This window comes from Heliangelus exortis, chromosome 6 (assembly GCF_036169615.1).
Source record: "Heliangelus exortis chromosome 6, bHelExo1.hap1, whole genome shotgun sequence".
NCBI lineage: Eukaryota > Metazoa > Chordata > Aves > Apodiformes > Trochilidae > Heliangelus > Heliangelus exortis.
Window position 1 is genome coordinate 6,963,333 of NC_092427.1, and position 20,455 is coordinate 6,983,787.

General features: G+C 37.8%; 1 protein-coding gene across 1 annotated transcript in view; it reads right to left on the minus strand.

Moving 5' to 3' along the window:
• The window catches only part of MGAT5 (alpha-1,6-mannosylglycoprotein 6-beta-N-acetylglucosaminyltransferase), a 114,008-nt gene that overhangs the window by 6,122 nt on the left and 87,431 nt on the right, over window positions 1–20,455 (minus strand). The window contains exons 12-15 of the mRNA XM_071746500.1: window positions 13,095–13,244; window positions 7,216–7,362; window positions 3,263–3,379; window positions 2,344–2,418 (exon numbers count right to left, since the gene is read on the minus strand). Of these exons, the coding sequence (XP_071602601.1) occupies window positions 2,344–2,418; window positions 3,263–3,379; window positions 7,216–7,362; window positions 13,095–13,244 (489 nt within the window). The remainder of the gene's footprint in view (window positions 1–2,343; window positions 2,419–3,262; window positions 3,380–7,215; window positions 7,363–13,094; window positions 13,245–20,455) is intronic.

The window sequence follows — 20,455 nt, forward strand, 5'->3', positions numbered from 1 at the left end:
AAAGAAGAGATGTTATGTAAAACAGAAGATGAAACTTCACCAGAGACTGTGTTTATGTTTAACTATAATAGTGATTTCAAGGTGAGACAGGCTTAACCCTGCTGTCAAATGGGATGTCCCCCTCCCTCTAGGTCTTCTTGCTCTTGGATTCATGTCCTCAGTCACTCCCTCTGCCAAGTTCTGGTGCTCTGCTGAGCCAAGGCAGTTTGCTAACCTAGTAAAGTCCTGCCAAAAACATTTTCTGCTGGGTTACCAAGTACTCCACTTGACCACACCTTTCAAAGTCAGCATGTCTGTTCCATCAGCCCAGTCTGCCTCATCCAACAGCTTCCAAGTTTGCAACAGGGAATCCCACAGCAACCTGGGCTGCAGTTGCCTGGCTGCTCCTTTGATGGCAGTGCTAATCCAAGCAGTCCCACCCTTTGGTTTCCACCCTATGCTGCTGCTTTGCAGAGCTGACACAACTGTTTGGGCAGCCACAGAGCAAATAGGATCAAGGGGTGAATTCAGCAGATAGCAGGGACATACCTAACAGCCATGGTGGGCTGGCAAGAAAGAGCAACTTGGAATAAAAGCTCTTTTTATCCAGCTGAGGGTGTCACTGCTGAATGTGAAACCACAGCTCATAGCAGTTTTCATACTTCAGACCCTGAAGATCTTCAGCCCAGCTGTTGGATAAAAAGATTCAAGGATTTCACTAAACCTTGCTTGTGAACACTGTACTTCCTCCTGATCCTGACTGAGCCAAAGCCCCCAAAGGAGAATTCCAGACAATTCCTTTAAATCTTACAGTTTCACTGTCCCAGAGGGTCACTTATGGGTGAATGTGCCTGGCCCCATCCTCTTCACATTTAAACAACCCCTGAAGACCACACTCTCGTGGTTAATGCACCCCACAACATCTGAGCCAGATGAATTCTACACATCTTTGTTCTTGTTCCAAGTTTGTGCTGCTTCCTCTGTTTTGCCTGCCTCCCATCACAAACTTCAAAATAAAGTGTCAACCTTTATTTTTGCTTCATCTGACGTTGCACAGTGCTAAGCCCATGCAGCTCATAAGGATGCCTGAGCACCCTGGGAGCTGTGAAACAATAATGGCTTTTGAGAGTCAAAGCTATGAACAAAATTTCAATGCGTTATCTATTTCTGAGAAGAACAGAGTTCAGGGCTTAGTCCTTGGGGGAGGAACAGAGGGGAGAAACAGGTTTGCCCCACAGATGCTATCTCTGGATTACCTCTTTATCAGCCTTACACTGAGCTCCACTTTTTTTTTGTATTGACAAAAACTCATTCTAGCTCAGTATCACAAAATACCAGGTTGGAAGGCACCTCAAGGATATGCAGTCCTTGAGTTTAAATGAGTTTAATACATAAGTTTAAATGAGGTGGCTCAGCACCCTGTCAAGCTGAGTCTTAAAACTGATGAGTGTAGGGGAACCCACCCTTCCTTGGGAGATTATTCCAAAGTCTAATTACACTCATGGTGAAAAATTTTCTTCTGAGGTCCAGTCTGAATCTCCCCAGAAGTAACTTTACCCCTTGCAGAAGAATTTACCCCAGTAGAAGATTCAAAAGAAGCACATGTGTTTTTCCAGGTTATATCATCAATACAGTAGCAAAAAGCTTAAAGAGTTTATTGGCAGAAAACTGGAAATAACCAGGCTATGTTAACTACACTTCTGACCTAAGTTGTTTTATTCTTTGTAAATGTCTTTAATACCAACCACTTTCAGAAATACAGGTAGAGCAGCAAGTTCAGTGCTTTTGAAAGAAATCCTGGCAATTAAATGGGGTATCAGAGATACAGGCTGTGCTTATCTCTCTTCTGCAGCAGCCAGAACAAAAGGCAGAGCTGGCCACTGCAATAGATCTGGCCTTGGGCAGAAGTCCAAGCAAACAGTTTCTAGAAATCAGGATCCCATGGAAATCTCTGCAATGTATTACTCCAGCTCTGTATCTGCTGCTGCTCTCAACTTGCAATAATGCATAGGGAACAGAAGTCCTTTAAGTAACTGGTTTCCAAACCATTTAAAGTTTTATTGACTGAAACTAAATACTTGAAAAACCTGCCCAGAGGCTTTAGCCTAAGGGCAATTCTAACACAAAAGTATTTCTACACTTACATGACACTTCATGATCCAAGCATTTTTTTTTTTTTGGTGTAATTATTACACACTTAAAGAAGTCACATACACAAATCATTTTGCCTTTCTGCTTTGATATAACACCAAGGGCTGCACAGACACTACTTCTACTTGAACAGCAACAACACTGAGAAGCTTTAAAATGGAAAGGGACCTCCCTTTCCAACATAAAAGATTAATCCACAATAAAAGTTCATACCTGTTTCTCAATAAATGCATTCATCCTCTGAAGCATTCCCTCACATGTAAATTCATAGGGCAAATAAGGGTCAATCTGTGGAAACACAGTGTGTTAAGTTTAGCAGTTTTTTTGTTTAAATGAACTTTCTGGTGTGCCTTGTGCTAGCTGCTTGCATTCCAAATACTACATTGTAGATTAAGTGGCAACAATAAATGCAAATAAACTCATTAACAAATCACAATTTCATAAAACCATCACAAAAGCAAGCAGTTTCAGCTGCTTTTTGCTCCTTTGTAAAGGCAATTGAAGTTGCTCACTGAGTATCTTTAAGGAAACTCAGGGTATACTGCAAAGTAATAAATATAAAGGTAGCCTGAGACCCTATGGGATTCCAGAGTTCCTTTTTAATTAAGTTTCAGTTCTAAAGTGAAAAATAAAACATAATGACAAAACCAAACATGATGCCTTTGAAAATCTCTTCAAACTACCTCCCCCCCCCTCCTTTGAATTGTCCCTCCTTTGAAGTGTCCCTCACAATTTAAGTGCACAAATACTTCAGTGGCAGCTATGTCAAGGCTACAGAATCTTTCAGAAGAGTTCAGTGTGCATTTGGACAGCCACAACGTTCTAAGAATCCACAAGGAAGCTTCCTCACTGAATGCACAGAAAATAAAGATTGCTGTGCATTTACATACAAAATTGACATTTCTATATAAATTCACTCACACTTTTTTTTTTTTTTTTTTTCAGATAAAAACTTGACATATCCAGTGCTAAAACATGATAATCATATACCAGAGATATGTAACATTTTTCCCCAAATATCCTACCAAAAAGCAGCACTTTGCTTTAATTAGAGAAATGTCAGGAAGCACCGTACATGCAGTACACAATACATCCTCAAGCACTGATGACAAACTGAAGAGACATTTCTCACCTTTTGATTCAAAATTGATTTTACAGCCTTCTCAACTTCAGAAAGATCATTGATGTCTACAGTCCAAACATGGGGCTTCCCAATGTAAACTTCAGCATAGGGATGCTGTGATGTCAACTGATAAAAAGAAATTATAATGGTAAAAATGTGTCAAGATATCTTTCCCTCTCACACTTTTGATCAGAATTTTTGGGTGAAATGCGCCAGGATGATGCAAGAATTCAGCAAGAGTTTAACAGTTAGCATCATTCCTTCTGAGTTATCTTTCAGATTTTCCTTGTTAAAATTTAGAGAGTGAATTTAGTTGGAAAACTGAAAGTCAGAAAATAATGCAGATCACAAGGAATTTTGTGCATCTCTCATTTGAGCCATTGACCTCACAATGGATCATATCCCAGAAGACCTGATGCTTACTGAAATCACTTTTACAATGTGACCCTGCCTCCTCCTCCTCACAGCTCATTCAGGGAGCAGCCCAGCATTTTCACAGCCTATAATTGCTACCAGTCCTGGTTAGACCTGCATGGCTGGCTTCTAGAGTTGTCATCCTTGCTCTGTCTCACCTTCAGACAACATCCTCACCCTGTCTCTCCTTCAAATCTCAAACATCTCCAAGCTTCTGGGAGTAGTAGTGAATAAAGAATCACTTCTGTCACTTAGATGAATTCTGACTCACAGCTGACAGTAGAAGAGTGATTTGACCTCAGTAAGAACGAGACCTGGTATCAGAAAACAAATGCAAGCAGAAAACTAAGACAAGTTATATTAGTGATTACTAGCAGGATGGCACTAAAACTAATTTTTGTGACAGGAATCAGAGGAACATGCAAATTAACACATGGAGACAAAGCAAAAGCTGCAGAAAGAGGAAAGTGTTTCAGAACCGCCATGAATGAAAATTGCTTTTTAAATAAATACAAAAAACCCCCCCACAGGATAGATTATTCATAGACTATTTTTGTAATAGCTGCCTCTTTGTGCATGGTATAATGAAAAAATTATTCAGTGCAAAAGGTCTGAAGGAGGAAATGGTGTCTGTTGGAAAGAACCTCCTCTTGCAGTGGGCACATACACCTTACTCTCTTCCTCAAGCGAATGCAAATGATTAAAACAATTTTTTTGCCTTATGCATTTAGCTTGTGGACGAGAGCAGCCACATCATGAAGTCTTGCAGTTACATATGGGATCATCTAGAATAAATCTGTGTTCTGAGACCAGAGCTCCAGGGGACTGTGTGCAGACAGGGCAGTGTGGTGGTGGTGGTGGCTCAAGCCCTGGCTGGAGAACTGCAGCTGCTGGGCTGGTTCCTCAGGATGCTCCAGCACCCAGACAGCTTCCCCAGCTGCAGCCCCCATGGTATCACCACTGTGCTCCCATCAGCATACTTGATATTCCTCCCAAAAGTCCAGTGCTTCTGGAAGACTGATATATTATAACCTTTTCTCAAAAGTATTTCTACTATCACTACAACTTTATATACTTAAAATCTGGGTTACCAAGACTGAGTTCCCAAGGACTCATAATGGACTTCAGATGGCAGAAGCTACAGTCCTAGTGCTTTCAGCAACAACAGAAAACTTTGGGTTTTACACCTTTAAGAATATGAACAGAAAACAGTGTTTTAAGTTCCACAAAGCTTTAGGAATTATGTCCTAAACCACTCTTCATCATCTTAGACAGAGAGATGTCAACATTAAAGCCAGATCTGATCTGGAAGACAAACCACTAAACTTCTCAGCCTAGTATCTGTTTTAAGTATTTAAAGTAACTAGCAAAATATTTTTATTGCAACAGTTATTCCACTTCTGAATTCTAAAAAATATTAAGACTTTTGCTTCTACTGAAATGCTGTAATTAGCTGTGGCTTAATGTTTTAGATATTCAGGAGATATTCCCTCTGTCTATAACTAAAATCTATGAGAGTTTTTATATATGTAGATTTGGAAATAATTTCTAGTTCCAGTTTTTTTTTTTTTTTTTTCCTTCTTAAACACAGAAAATTAAAGAAACCATACCCACCAAGTACACATTTCAACTAGATAGATCATACAAATACTGCTACCAAAAACCTGCTTGTACATGATTCTTTTTCTTCTTTTTTTTCTGGCTCTTTGCTCCAAGAAAATAATATTCCAAGAAAAAACAACTACTAAACTTAAATGAAAATTTCCATGTTTTGTACAAAGTCTTCACTACAGGACCCCATTTTGGTTGGGGACTAGAAGACAAACAATTAACTTCCCCTCCCAAAATTCTACCTAGAATAAGAGAGACATAATAACTTGACAATGGTTACTTCACAAAAATACTAAAGAGACTCTGTCTTCAAAATCATGTATAGATAATCAGTTTGCAGAACTACACAAGCTTTCTTTGTCCTTTAACACTTGAAAACACAGAGAGAAGGATTTTGGGACTTTCTTAATCCCAAAGAACCAGCACGTGGATTATTGGCAATAGAATCTGAATGCAGTTGTGAAAATCAGTCAAAGAAAAGCTTACTCTTAGGGTAGTTCAGCAGAGCATGTGAATGCAGCAATATTCTTGATGAATGTTTGTTATATTATTTGGTAGTAAAGCAGTCAGTAGGGATTATTTTTCTGTGCAAAGCAGGTGCGCAGCATTTCTGTTAGTGCTGACACACACCAGTGGGACTTTAGTGCATGCCAAGCACTAAAATTCCTACTGAAGAGTTTGGTGGGTTGAAGATTATTTACTCAGCTTTAGCAGTTATGGTGTCTGGGCACAGAACAGCTGGAAATGAGGCAAACAATTGAGCAACCCACAGAAGAAAACCTGTGAAAGGTGCCAATCCCAAGGAGAAAGTTCAAACAGACCTTCTTCCCCTTACTGAGATCTCCTTTGTTAGCAATGCAAGTTGTGAGAAGGGACAAGTTTGAACTCATGCCCTGTGCCTGCTGAATGCATAACAAGCTGAAAGGCAATTACACTTCTGGAGCATAAAATCATAAGGGATTTATGGTCCTGGCTTAAAATGGGAAAGTGTCTTTTGCTTATCAACTAGCTGGCACTGCTCAACATGCAAGTTATACAGCCCAAGCATGAATGGGATTGGCAAATACAGCTGTGCAATATTCTCATCATCTAACTGTTACCAGAGAGTTCTTCTCCCTTCAGATAAGAATGTAAAGAACACAGAGAAATGCACCTATGAATAAGTCATAGTCACAGGCAAAAGTGGGAATGTCACTAATGGCTAGATGACTTTTAAATGCCTGCAAGTGGTACAGGCTGAATTTTACCTACACTGAAGAAGAAAAATCTTCCAAAATCAGTGCCAGGATAAGGGGTTAGTTTACTTAGCCTCATTTTTCTCTCACTCAGGTCTAAACACACTAGCTGTTTTGAAAGCCTGAGGTTTGGTTTTCCTCTTCTCCTGAAGAGTCAGTTCTCCAAATGTTTCCAGTGTTTAACCGCAAACACCATTGGGCTGTGACCATTAATATGTTAGCTCTACAGTGCCTTGAGTGGGACTTTTCTGGGAAAAAAAATAATCCCAAAACACACACAGCAACCCACAAACGCCACGTTTATGATTTATTTAAGCACCTATTTACTTCCTGTGCAGTACACAGTAATGTTTGTTTCTTAAAAAAAAAACAGTGTTCAAATTATACAACATGGATCAGATGACACAATCTGTTCCTGGGCAGAAAATTGGGTTTACAGTGAAGCTTCAGTTTAAGATCTATCTATAAGAAGTGGCAGAATATACATGTAGGCAAAACTAGAGGTAAAGCTTACCAATATGTTAATGAAAAACTTTGATTATCCTATAAAGACTGGTAAACCCCCCAATGGCTAAACAAAACTACAGTTACAAACTCTTTGCAATAAACTGTGAACACTTATGCAGTTTTTCTTATATTGTATTACTAAAAAGAAATCCACAATTGTTTTCAGTAAAGAAATTACCAAGTGATAAAGCTTACCTCTCGGAGTGTAGGTTTGCCTTTGAAAAATTCTGTGTTTTTACTACTTTTTGGTGGGTTAAATCTTAAATTTAGAAAAGCACATCCATTGGCAATAGCCTCTAAAGGAGCCGGCCCCTCGTACGGAAAGCCCAGACCAACAAACAGCTGAAAGACAGAAAAAAATTGATTATCTTAATGCTTGTTCTTCACAAAAACTGAAAGCTAAGAGCTAACTTAAAAGAAACAATAATGCATTCTATATGCACCAGCCTAAAATAAGTGTAATGTTAAGAAGAAAACTGAGAACTTCAGCAGCTCACCCCCTCCTACCCAAGCAGTAATGGAATGTCCTGTTAAACACATTTGACAATAATCTTCTGTAATGAGCTGAGGCAGTTTTCCATGGAGCTAAAGCAACAACGGACCCTTTCTGTTAATTTTTTGGGGAGAATTCATATGGTGGTTTGATTGGTGTTGAAATGAAACTGTTGAGGCTCTCTTGCAGGTATAGGTTGGACAGCAGCAACCTCAGGGAACAGCTACACTACTGTTTTCCCCCTCTCTCCGACCTCAGCTAACCTGCTGGGTTTGCCAGTAATTAATATGCTCGTGGCAAACTGATTAATTCTTCTAATTATAACGGTAGATGGCAGCAAACATCAGCTGTAGACACTGTGCCCAGGCAGCAAGGGCTCGCATAAGATTAGGAGGGTTCAACGCCTACAAGGTAGATTGAAGGAGGAAAAACACATCACAAAGCTATTCTTACATCAACCAGGATTACAGGTGCTCTGGAAAAGGCAGTGCTTCTCTCCAGTGTAAAAAAAAAAAATAATATTTTTTCAGAGCTGCTTGGCTTTTATTTGGATTTTGACCCCCTCCCTGGTCCAACATCAAGGAAAGATCCTGAATTAAATAGAGGATTCTTAATCTTTATTTGAATGTCTGTGTGCAATGGGAGAATCACAAGCTCTGATTTCTAACAGCAGTTCCTCAGCACTGCTGAATAACTTAACATATATATATATATATACACACACAGATACAGTTGGAGGTACTGCTCTGTTCAAGGAAATAAAGAACACTTTTCATAACTGCTAGGCTTATGTGTTCAGGACGTATGTAATTCAACAAGGTCAAACTATACTATCCTGCACTAAATTTTCTGCAACATAGAAGTGAATCCTAGTAAAAGGAGATTCAGAACTGATGTCTCTTCCTGGGAGCTGATCTTAAAACTGATGTATAAACCTGTAGTCAGTATTATCATGCACAGGCACTGAAGCATCAATCCTCTCCTACCCACGGCAACAACAGTATAAATTTGGAGTTTGCTCATTTTAAAAAGAAAGTTAACACTTCTCAGCAGAGTTGAGGACATACAATTTTCCCTTCATAGAGCTGTGAACACTGTTATAACATCAGTTTTCAGTCTTCAAATTTTAAAAAGCTGCCTACTTGCAGAAGGTTTCTCAGCTAACTTGCAGATCTACATCTTACAGGAAACTCTCCAGTGGCTGACAGAAAAAAAAAGATCTGGGAGACTATCTCCACTAGAGCTACATTACCTAAATAAGATGTATTACCTTTTGGTCTGGTAAAATACATACTAAATTTCATCTCAAAAGAGGCTTCATTTAAAGTAAGGTAATCTCTTGAAAATAATGAATTACAGACATGAAACCATTTCATGCAGTCTGCACACATAATGTTATTTATTTAAACTACCCCTTAGTTCAGGCAGAAAACCAGCTGAGAAGCTGCAATTAAAACCATCTCAAGAATCAATTCTCCTATGATCCTGTGTTTGTCTTTTATGCAGAGAATTCTGGTTTGTTTGCTTCGTTTTTCACTGTTTTAATAAAGTGCTGCTGTGCACTGCTGAACAGTTCTGTGTCTGACTGGTCTGATTATTTAGGAGAAAGCTCCATGGGGAAAGAAACATGGTTTTATGTTTTGACAGCACAGAGCACACTGTCAACACTTAATCTATAATAAATAGCTTACCACCTGTTTCACATCTATTTTCCAACCCTACCTCTGAGCAGCACCAACCCTTTGAAGAAAGCAAGGAGGATGTGTCTGATGGATGAACAGTGCACGTGTGTGCTGCCTGGTGGCCTGAGGTTTTATCCCTCCCCACAGCTGCCCCCAGCCCCCCCACCAGACCCTTCTTTCAATCCTCCAAAATTTTCTACAGCTTTCCATCACATCATCATCAGGTCCTGAAACTCCTCAACTGAATCTAAATCCTGCTCCCGAAAATTGCTCTTCACTAATGTTCCATGGTTAGAGAGCAAAAAAGCAAAACTGAGGAGTATCTTCATTACCCCAAGAAAGTCACATTCATTATGATTCAAAAAACCAAACACAGAAGAACACAAGGCATTTCTATAACTCATAGTTGTGTTTACTGGTTGATAATTTTCTCCTCTCCCCTTTCTAATATTACTGCATTTTATCTAATTAATTCTGTTGGGTTTGTAGATTTACCAACACTTTTGAATGCTTCCTTACTGAATTGAAATATTCTCTCCTGAACTACAGAAAGAGAAATGTAGCAAAAGCTATTGTTAACTGTCTTGATGTATTTTTCTCATGAATATAAAATACTTTCTGGAAAAGTCAATCTTTTTGTGACTGAAACAACTTCAGAATGGCATCACTAATTAAATGTCTCTTCAGTTGATTTTGTGAAGTGTGTGGAAGCAAAAAATATATTACCCCATAAAGGGCAATATGAAAAAAGAAAAAAGAAAAGTGTGATTTCCTTTTCCTGGTTATTCAACATTGCAATGGGATTTTTCCAGGGCGGCTTACTCCTACTTTCAGCAATCACCATTCAGAAATTGTAAATTCTACTCAGTACATAATTTGGATTCCCTCAAAAAGTCACAGTGACTCAAAGCAGAAATCTGCATCCGAAACTTTCTGGAAAGAAAGAAAACTTCTCAACAATTCAGCACTGGTTCTTCCTAGAGAGTCTGGTCCAGCTTCTCCAGCTGCCCACTTGGCAAGGAGCCATGGAAGTTGGCAGGAAGGCTGCCAGCTCTTCTACCCTATTTTCGCCTGCCGTGATGAATGGCTTTACATCTTCTCATTAGGAGCTGTTGACATGTTTCGTTTTTGTCATGCACTACACAGCTGAACCAGTCATGCTGAATCTCAAACAGCCCCCTCCTGCTTGGAAAATGCACTTATTCTGAAATGCTTTGCTTGGTAATACACAGCAGAATGAAATGGCAGCTGCATGCTTCTGAGAATAACTGTTTCCCATCCCAACTAGTGCAGAGAGACTGCACACATTTTGGGAAGGCAAAGCTCTGATCAGGAATCCTGACTGAGTTGTAACCTGTTGGTATTTTGCTGTCTAAAGGCAAAATGAAGCAGTGCAACATAAGCTGGCACTCCTGAGTACACTTAACTGAATCACTGAACTGTGATTTGTTAAATTATTATTTAACCCTGGCATTGGAAAACTAGATCATTCATTAGCTGACCAAACAAAAACTTGCTAAAATAATCCTGAAATCACAAACAGACCCTTGGGTCTGAAAACTTATGTGCAGAGAAGGAAAAATATGAAAGTTTCAGGAAGTTTAAATACAAAGTTTGTTGCTTGAGACAGCAAATAGCCAGCCCAGATGGCTGAAGTGAGCATTGTGAGGTTACCATCCCCGAGTTACAGCTCTGTCACACACATACTTCAGCACCCTGATTGTCTAGTGACAAAACCCCATAACTAAATTCATTATGGGGCTCTGGCCACGTTGCCTAGCAATTAAAGTGATTATGATTAAAAAGTGTCCTTTAACATCACTGGATGCATGTGCACACACATGAGGCTTCTCGGGGCACAATGCTCCCATTCAAGTCAGCTTGATTTTTGTGGAAAACCTGCACTTATTTCAGCAATTCAATGCATAATCCATTCAATACAAACACAACTGACCCACACAGGCAGCAGATGGCTAGTAGAGACAGGTAAAATATAAACTTATTAAGGGAGATTGCATCAAAAAGATAATGTGATAAAACCACTGGCTTCCTGATAGAGTTCTGAAACACACTGATGTGTTTCTCAGTGCCACCTACTAAGAAATGCAGCAAATTGTCAAAGAATTTTTTCCAATGCTAGGAAGACAAAAAAAACCCAAACCAATGCACAACAATAATATAGAAAATAACCAAAATCTTAAATGCCTGTAGGACTCTGAAAACAGTACACTGTAGATCCACCCTTTTCAGAAAAATATGATTTGTGAAAAATAAGCAACTTGCTGATCTTAGGAGTACTCCCCAGTCAGTAGGTCATATCTTCTATCTGATATTGCCATCACTGGTAAAAAAATGGGAGAAACTAGTCTGCTTCCTTCTTGTGTCACAAAACCCATATAAATAAAATGTACTGAGCTGGATATCATGCATGTATCAGCTTGAATATTTCCTAAACTGAATGTGTATTTACATTGCATCTTAGAGCACAGCAAATATAACCACTAACAACTAGATGAGATATCTACTTGATATAGAAAATTAAGCTTTTTAGTGTAATCCATGTAAAATAGCTGATAAAGAATTAGAGGAAGACATACTCCAACATAACTATTACTATGAACTGTATTTTTTAAAATATAAGGACTTGAGTAATTCTGTAGGAAGTACATTAGCTTATTTTACTATTTCAGTGAATAGAACATTTTTTTTTTTAGAAAGAAGTCACTGTTTGTGCTTGGGGTGATTACAATGTCAATATTCTTCCCACATTAGCACTATGATTAACACAGTAATTTCACACTCCACACAGGCAAAAACTGTGTAATCTCAGTATTATCTATGACCAAAGTAAATGTTGACTTTTTAATCTGCAACATTATGTGTATCTGTACACATCAAGTATGTACACAGTGGTTGCCTTTAAAAGTCATAATTTGCCAAAAGCTGTCACACAGAGATGTCAAATTACCATAATTTCCCCAAATATTTCAAAAAAAGAGATCTCTGCAGTCGTGTGGGTAGACTAGGAGGTGCTTGCTTTTTTCTTTTCTTTCAGTCAGATTCTTCTTTAGAAGTGCACAGCAAGAAACTATCAACAATGGGGAGTAAGTGGTGCAGTTCCACACATTTTGCTGATTTTAAACATACAAACCAGTTATTTCACCAACTGACAGTTAAACATCCTATTTAAACGTAAGCTACTGAAGTGCTTTAAAACTGTAAAATGCCACAAAGATTACAGGAATGGCACAGGACACCCCACAAAACATTCTAACTATGGGGACAAAAGTTAATTTATTTCTATGTATATATTGTCCCATATCTTGAGTTCCCTTGAGTATGAGGCCACAGGCAAAGCACACCACAAAAAGCTCACTCTTATGCTGAATCTCTGCAGAACTGAAGCAGAGGAAGGAGCTGAATGGCAAATTAAGTGCTTGCCTTTCTTCTTTTCTGCCCTGGAGAGTAAGGTCACTCTAGGTTAAAGTCATTGGTAGGGCAGAGCAAGCATGCCTGTTGTACATACAGCCTTCAGATGTTACCTGACTTTCACATCAAGGATGTAAAACAAAGCACATCCTCAGCTGATAATCTCCTTGAGCTGAATATCACATGTAAGGATTGAAAAATGCACTTATCCATGTTTCTTCAGCTGGTTATTAAGTGTGTCTCTGACTGTAGGTTGTCGTCCCAATTTTCTAATAATAGCTCTCAATCCACAAAATACAGACACAATGAAAAATGTATTCTAAGCACATAGAAAGCAACGTGAAGTCTTTTACATTCATTTTTCCAATGCTTTTACATCAGCAGCTCACTCGTAGCAGGTCAAATGCATGCATTTTGGCTACTGTTTATCTGTAGCTATTTTTGCCACTATTCCCTCTTGACAAACTTACTTTGGTTTCTCTCAGTAGAAACTGCAAATCCCTCCCACTGAGTATACCATGATTTTTTACATAGCCAGGAATGTACATAGTGCTTGAGCCGTGAACAGTTCCATGGACTTCCATATAGGTATGGATGATGTCCAGATAAGCCTTCTTATCCTGTAACAGCAACAATGAAATATTTTCAGTCTTTACACATTTTGAGCAGTACTGCTCAGTCAGAGCTCGTTTTTATCTCCTGTACCACAAAACCCAGAAAGAGAAAACATTCACTCATTCTTACGTGATTTCTATAGCATTTGATCTTTCATTACATTTTTGGTTTTGTTTTCTACTAAGCTGGAAGAAAACTGCTTTTTAAATTCATAATCAATACCAAGGTTCTATTAATTTCTAGTTGGAAAAAAAAACAGGTCACAACCGGATAGCTGTTACTGCAGCATACCGAACCAGTGCTTGGCATAAAAATGCTAAAAAAATATTTTTGAAATATCAGACATTCACTCTGGTTTTGTCAGAGATGCAAAATAATTACTGTTTGTCTTCTTTGTGAAGAAAAGGGTAAACCTCACTTTAGTAACATCCACTCTTGTCAACCGAATTCACATTTTATCTAAATACCTATGATCTGAGTCCTGTGATATTCTACTTACCTGAAGTTTGAAAGGCATTTGGGTAATAGCTTTAGTGTTGGATTAAAAATCACCCCAAAACAGTACACACCATCCTAGTTTGCAAACAGGAATTACTTCATTTTCAATGCCATATTTTTTTTAGTTTTAAAGACTATTAGCATTTCAAAAGCAACTGATTACCTGTAGACTCCATTTACAACCAGTATGCAGCACAGATCACAGAGATTTTCCCTAAACAGTTGCACAGTGTCTTAGTAATAGCTCCAAAATCAGGCAACAAGTTTCTGTATGTCTTGGCAGTAAGAAAGCTTTTAAGGATCTACTTTCACCCACTACTTTTGTCATGTAAATTCTGTACACTGTTCCTCCACAGCCCTGTGTGAAAGCTGGCTGGAGTGATTTTACTGAAGTTCATTCAAAGGGCAAGCAGACTTGTGAAAATCCTGTCCTCTCAAATATCAGAGGAGCAATGAAGTATCAGGCCTAGGTGAATGAGCACTTAAACTTCAAAACATTTCTTTGCTAATACTATTGTTGGTATACATTCGAGTATATAAGGTATTTTATGTCAGGTAACAACTGGCTTTTACCTTTAGCTTGATCTACTTGCGATACTTGTGAGATGAAATAGACTGCCTGCCTCATTATTAAATCACCCAACCAACAACTCAAAGCACAATCCCCAAAACAGTCACTTCTTTATTCCCTTTGAGTCAAAAGCAACTGCTTTCATAATCATCTGTAAAGTACTATTAAAAAAACCACTCACACCTCTCATCTTACACAGATCTAACATTTGTCTCCTTCTGCATTCAAGTAGTCCTGAATTTCCCCATTCCTTGTAGAAAAGTGTTTAGATCATAAAAATATATATTTGTAATGAGCTACTTCACAAAAATAGTCAAGACACAGAATTAAATTCTAAGCATTAAAAATACTGAATTAAAAAATGAAAGCATCAAATGTGGCATTTATAAATAGAAAGACTACAAAAGTAAATAAATCAAGAAATGCGATTTGCAAACAAAATACCAACATTCCTTCAATCTACTTCCTGAGTTTGCTTGCTTGGGTGGGGATATAAGTATTCTTTTATATTGAAATGATTTAGCAGTAAACTCCAGATTTTTATTTTCTCCAAAATTAATTAGAACAGAAAGAACCTGGGTTGCTGACTAGTAATGCAAAATCAAAATTTTCTGCAGAGTTTGCATCAGACTGTGCTCTTCACCCATGTCTCCTCTCCACTCTCCATACTCAAGTATCAACTTTGAGCAAGAAAGATAACTACATTAAAAAAAAAAAAAGAAAAAAAAAAAAAAGAAAATAAAAAGAAAAAAAAAGAAAGAAAGAAAAAAAAAAGGCTAATTATTACTCCTCGGAATGAAAACAGAAGAGTAACAGTGCAAACCAGCCATATGAACCTTTTCTATAACCATTTTTCAGCAGGCAAAGTAAACATGCCATTCAGGAAAGTACTTTTTGTTGATCACTGCCTGCAGAACTGTTATTACTGTTCATCAATTTTTACCACCTACTTTTAAACGCATCACAATAAGGCCTTTCTCACCACAGAAATTAAATGACAACTGCCTGATAAGTTCCTAAGACAATGTTGACAAGAAGACAGTCTGAAGGGCTGAAATTGAAGTTTGGTGGGTGAAAACTAAGTATAAAAGCAGCAAATATGAGGTTGAAGCACAATGCATTAGGAACTATGCATTTTTAGAGTATTTTGGAATCTTTTACATTTCTTGATGTGGCAGATGGTCATTAACAACTCTGCAGTTTGTCAGTCTCAGGCTATCAAAGTATTTTGAAATTTTAGACCATTCAGGTACCTTCACAGAAGACCAGAAATTTAGTTCTGAAAGAAACTAAGCACCATATATGCAGAACTACAAGACACCTAAGTTACAGAAAACTTTGATTCAGAATATTAACTTGTTTATGAGTTGGAAGTTCAAGCTGCAAAATTTATGTAAAACAGCTCATATACACAATCTCACTTTCTTGCATTGTATAAAGCATGAGAAATATAATGCAGAAAAAACAGGTACTGGGAGAGATCTTTGTGTATGTTCCTAAATGCAAACAGTTAAATGTGCATGTGCATTTATATACACATAGCATGTATGTGTATATACATTTAGTAACGTAATAACATATATTATGTTATTTATTTGCATGTATATATTTGTAAAAAAGAATCAATAAAACATGCCAGTAAAGTTTTGTTTTCTTCAAGGTTTGCCAGAAATCCTTCCACACTTCCCTCTTCTCCTCCTTGTCTGTCATTCACAGTTCTTCAACCATGATTCTCCTCCACTTTTTTTCTGCAGTGAGGTTTTTGAAAAATTTTACTATTTCATGGTCATGTAACATGTGCTAAAGCCTAACCAGGAACTTCCTGTTCTTTAAATGAAAAATTCCAGAACTCCCAATGAGTCACATACTTGTGCACTGTGACGACTAAAGCAGCAAAGGGAAGAGGGTAAAGTAAAAATAGGAAGTGAGAAAAAAGGAAGAAAAGGTTGTGATGGTTTTATGATAATAAAATACTAGTAGATGATTGCGTGAATCGGTATAGTAAAACCTTACTAACTCATTTTGCAGTTGCAGAGTTCTGCTAAAAGAGAAGCTAGGCACTGACCTGTCTGAAACATAAATATTTTTTGTAAAAGAAATTAAATATTTGAACGGAAAATATAGTAAACGAAATTATATTTTTTATAATAAATGTTTAAGAATGATCCTTCAAAAGTGTATATACATTTATACTTATTTACTGCACTTCTAGTTGTTAATTTCCTTTGATCCATTCTTTCAGAAACAAGCAGTGAATTTCAGAAATTCTACTGTGTGGTATAAAGCAGGGCAGTGCTCCTGCTGCCTGGTGACAGCAACCAGGGTGACTTTTGATCAACACACAGTCCTGCTGCAAATCTGAAGAAAGACCAAAGGGGAAAACCAAGAGACAAGTTTGTGAGTCCACTGATCATGTGGAAGATAAAAGGTGAGGAGGATCTTTTCTCCCTTCCTTTATCTTAAAAAATAAAGTGAAATGTTCAGCCAAAGTCTGTTCTTATATATGAAGAACAAAACCCAGTCCATAGGAAAGGAAAGGCAGTGCTGCCAACAGCAAGACACTGATCTCTGCTTGAAACACAAATATTCTTAGAAGGATGATTTTTCTCTCTGACTTTTCCCTGATTTCTTCCTCCCACATAATGCAACAGGGCATAAGACTGGGAAACTACATCTGTCACATGGAACTATAAAGAAGAGTGAGTAAGAACAGCCTTGGTTATGTACTTTCCCATTAAGAACATGTTAAACGTAACAATTTCCCACTTCTGCTTCTTCAAAACCTATTATGCAGACAGAGTACATTTTAAGAATGCCCTTCTTGCCAACTGTTATTAGTAATAACTCACACATTATTTTGTCTTTAAATGTATAAGTATCTTAAATATTTTAATATTTTAAAATATCCTTAAATAAATATATTTAAATATTTATAAATATGCTATAATAAAATCTAACAAATCAATCCTTATCTGTTAGGCATTGATGGGTATTTACTGATACAAGCAAAATGCTGGCTTCTCTCACAGCATCCCACAAAAAAAGAAATAGCAAACAGCATAACTTGAATCTTGTCTCTTCTTTCTGGGATTAAGGGTAGAAGTATTGGAATAACATGAGAAGAACTTGCAGGAAGAAGAAAAGACTTATGCCAAAACAGGGCCCAAGATGACACGACAGGCTTCAAACATTCCCTTTTAACTAAAATGTTCTTGTAATTAAAGCCAATTTTGATAATGGAGAGCATTATGGGTTTCACTCACATTTTGTTCATTCCTTATTTTTCAATTAGGCTGAGACAGGACTCTCTTTACCCTTAGTACTGTTAAAAATCCCAAACAAAAACCCAAGCCTTACAATAAACACATCCAAACCTCGACAAATGTTGCCGTTGACAGCTTGCCTCTAAGGATAACCTTCAGAAATGTAGCAAAATTCTTTAAAGCCTTCTATTTGTAATCCCTAACTCACTTAAGACTGATATAGTTATCAGAGGTAAGTATGCAAGATGTTACAGTCTCTGCAGCTTATATCCTTCCTGACCTCCAGCAAGATGTCCCCAGACTTGTGCACTGTAACATGGGATGACTGTCACTGGTTTCAGGCTGTGGGCTGATTATTTTTTTCTGTATGCAGCAGACATGACATAAGTTATCACTGTATTCCTCCCTCCATTATTTGTCATATTCATATCAGAGTTTTGCCCCACTGAATGATGTGGGAAGACAGAATGTTGTCTGTAAACAATTCACAGTTCTCTTTAGCTACAATAACCCAGTTAGTTTATATAGTTTCAGTGGGCAGTCTAAGCTAGCCTCAGAAACTCTGCTTGGCTACGCAACAGAACTGGGAATATGGTGATTTCTAGAAAAAAAAAAAAAATACAAGTAGTATTTGGCGTCTTTTTTTGTTTTTAATTTGCCTTGCAAGATGTGGAAAAGAACCCATGACACCATGACCTTATAAAATCATGATGGCAGGTAGCTATTCCAGTCCCACCCAAAGGTAGAAGAGTCTTCTGTGTGCCTCAGTTCCATTTTAACCTTCTTGGTTTAAAATGAAACAATTTATTTGCAGCTTATGTTCCCCCAAACACCTCAATCTGGGCACCAAAATGCTCTCCCTTTCCTACTGTGATTCTGTAACAACTAATCAGACCCAACAGTGAGCCATGTATTCTTTGGAGATTATACTTTTTGTTAATTAGAACTGTTCAATATAAAGAAAAGTAGCAGGATAAACAGATTAATTGAACTCAGTACAAGTACAAGCCATGGTGGGTGGCAGATGAAAAGAGCACTGAACAGAGAAAAAAAAAGGAAACATGAAATAAGCAGATTACACAGACATAACATTAGTTCAAGATTTTTGTTGATCACAAGAACTGGATTTTATCACTCCAGATAAATCATCCACATTGTCACCAATTCAAAACCTATCTGCAGTGATTATGCTTTATGTACCAGTGCATGTGGGCATGACTGCAGTTACAGTCTGCTAGTCAAAGTTTTAATGGGCTTGATGTTACAAGCATATAGTGAGCATTTTAATCTGGCCAGGTATCAAGTCATACATCTTGGAAGAAACAGGACAGGCAATGCTTATAGCAATGGAGCAGTGACTTGAAAAGCAGCAGTTCTAAAAAAATGATACAAGGGTCTTGGATGAGAATTCATCTTAACACAGGGTCCTAATGGGAAAGAGAGGATATGTGTAATAGTGCATATACTCTTTCCTTTTCATTTGGTGCTGGTATGGCCCATGTGCCCTCTGCTAACATTCACATTTCAAGAGAAACCTGAACAATCTTGAGAAGGTTCAGAGAAAACAGAAATGTGAGAAGAGCTAAGGATTAGAAAGCACAAAACTCTTGGTGGTTCAGCATATACAGGTTTTTCAGGAGGCAACCACAGGCTAACTTCAACCTCAGCCAATATATCCCTACAGGGAAATAGAACAGAAACACCATCAGTCCAATAGACAAAGTCTGCTACTGCTACAAAGTCTGGAAACTACCATTTGGAAATCTGTACCAGAAATAATAAAAAGTCTTAAGGGAGAAGGCAACTACCTGAGGATTTACCATAGAAGTAGTAAAGTTTCCATTGTGTGCTATTTAAAAAACAAGATAGAATGTTCTTTTAAAAAAAAAACATGGTTTTGTCTTAATCAGCCCATAAATATCCTGTGTGTCATACAGAATCTCAGATTAGGCAATCAGAAATCTCCCCTCTGGGCATATAAACTATTAATGCATATTTCTGAAATCATGCAGAGTGAATAAACCAGAAGATATATATGTCAGTGAAAAAAAGCCCTGGTGACTAAGCAACTATCTTGTTTCTTAAATCCAACTATAATTCAACAGGTTGTTCTGTTGATACGCACTACAAATCAGGTCAGAAACTATAGATTACATGCAACTGCTCCTGCAAGACTGATAAAGATAGCAGGAATGAAAGGATCCCAGCTGTTCTCCAAAATCCTGCAGGTAGGGGCATACTAAGTCTTTCTATACCATGAGCCAGATAAAGTAAATGTCACAGTATTTACAGTGATGAAAGCAAAATATCCATTTAAGGCACAGATTACATAGTTCCGTGCAGTAAATTCAATCATCATGACTGAAAATGCAGAGTGCAAATGTACTGAAACGTATGTATTTTTCTCAGCACAACGGCAAAGAAGCATTGAGCTCTTTCTGTTACCATAAACACTGCCAACATTCTCCCATTTCTCCTGAGTTTTTGTTTTGTGTTGTCTCAGAGACTATTTTTCAAGACCATTGTACTCTGTGCAATCACAGTTACCGTTGTTTCTGTGGTCAGAAAACTGCACAAGACAGATATTCTGATGCCACTGAAAAGGAAAGAAAATGCGAGTCACATCGTTTGGTCCTGTGCATGGCACAGCATGAACCAAATGCTTCCCTTTTCAGTTGTCAAGAGGCTGAAAATAAAGTCTTTTTAGGGAGGGAGGCGCAGAGAGTATATGGTCACACAGAACTAGAGGTAATTTGGAAGAAACACATTTAATAGTAAGCAATGGCTTTTCTTTGAAAACGATATGAGACACATGCTCCCAGGTGTGGTAGCCCAGGAGGAGCTACAGAAAAGGAGTGGACAAAAAGGAGAGACCACCATGAGT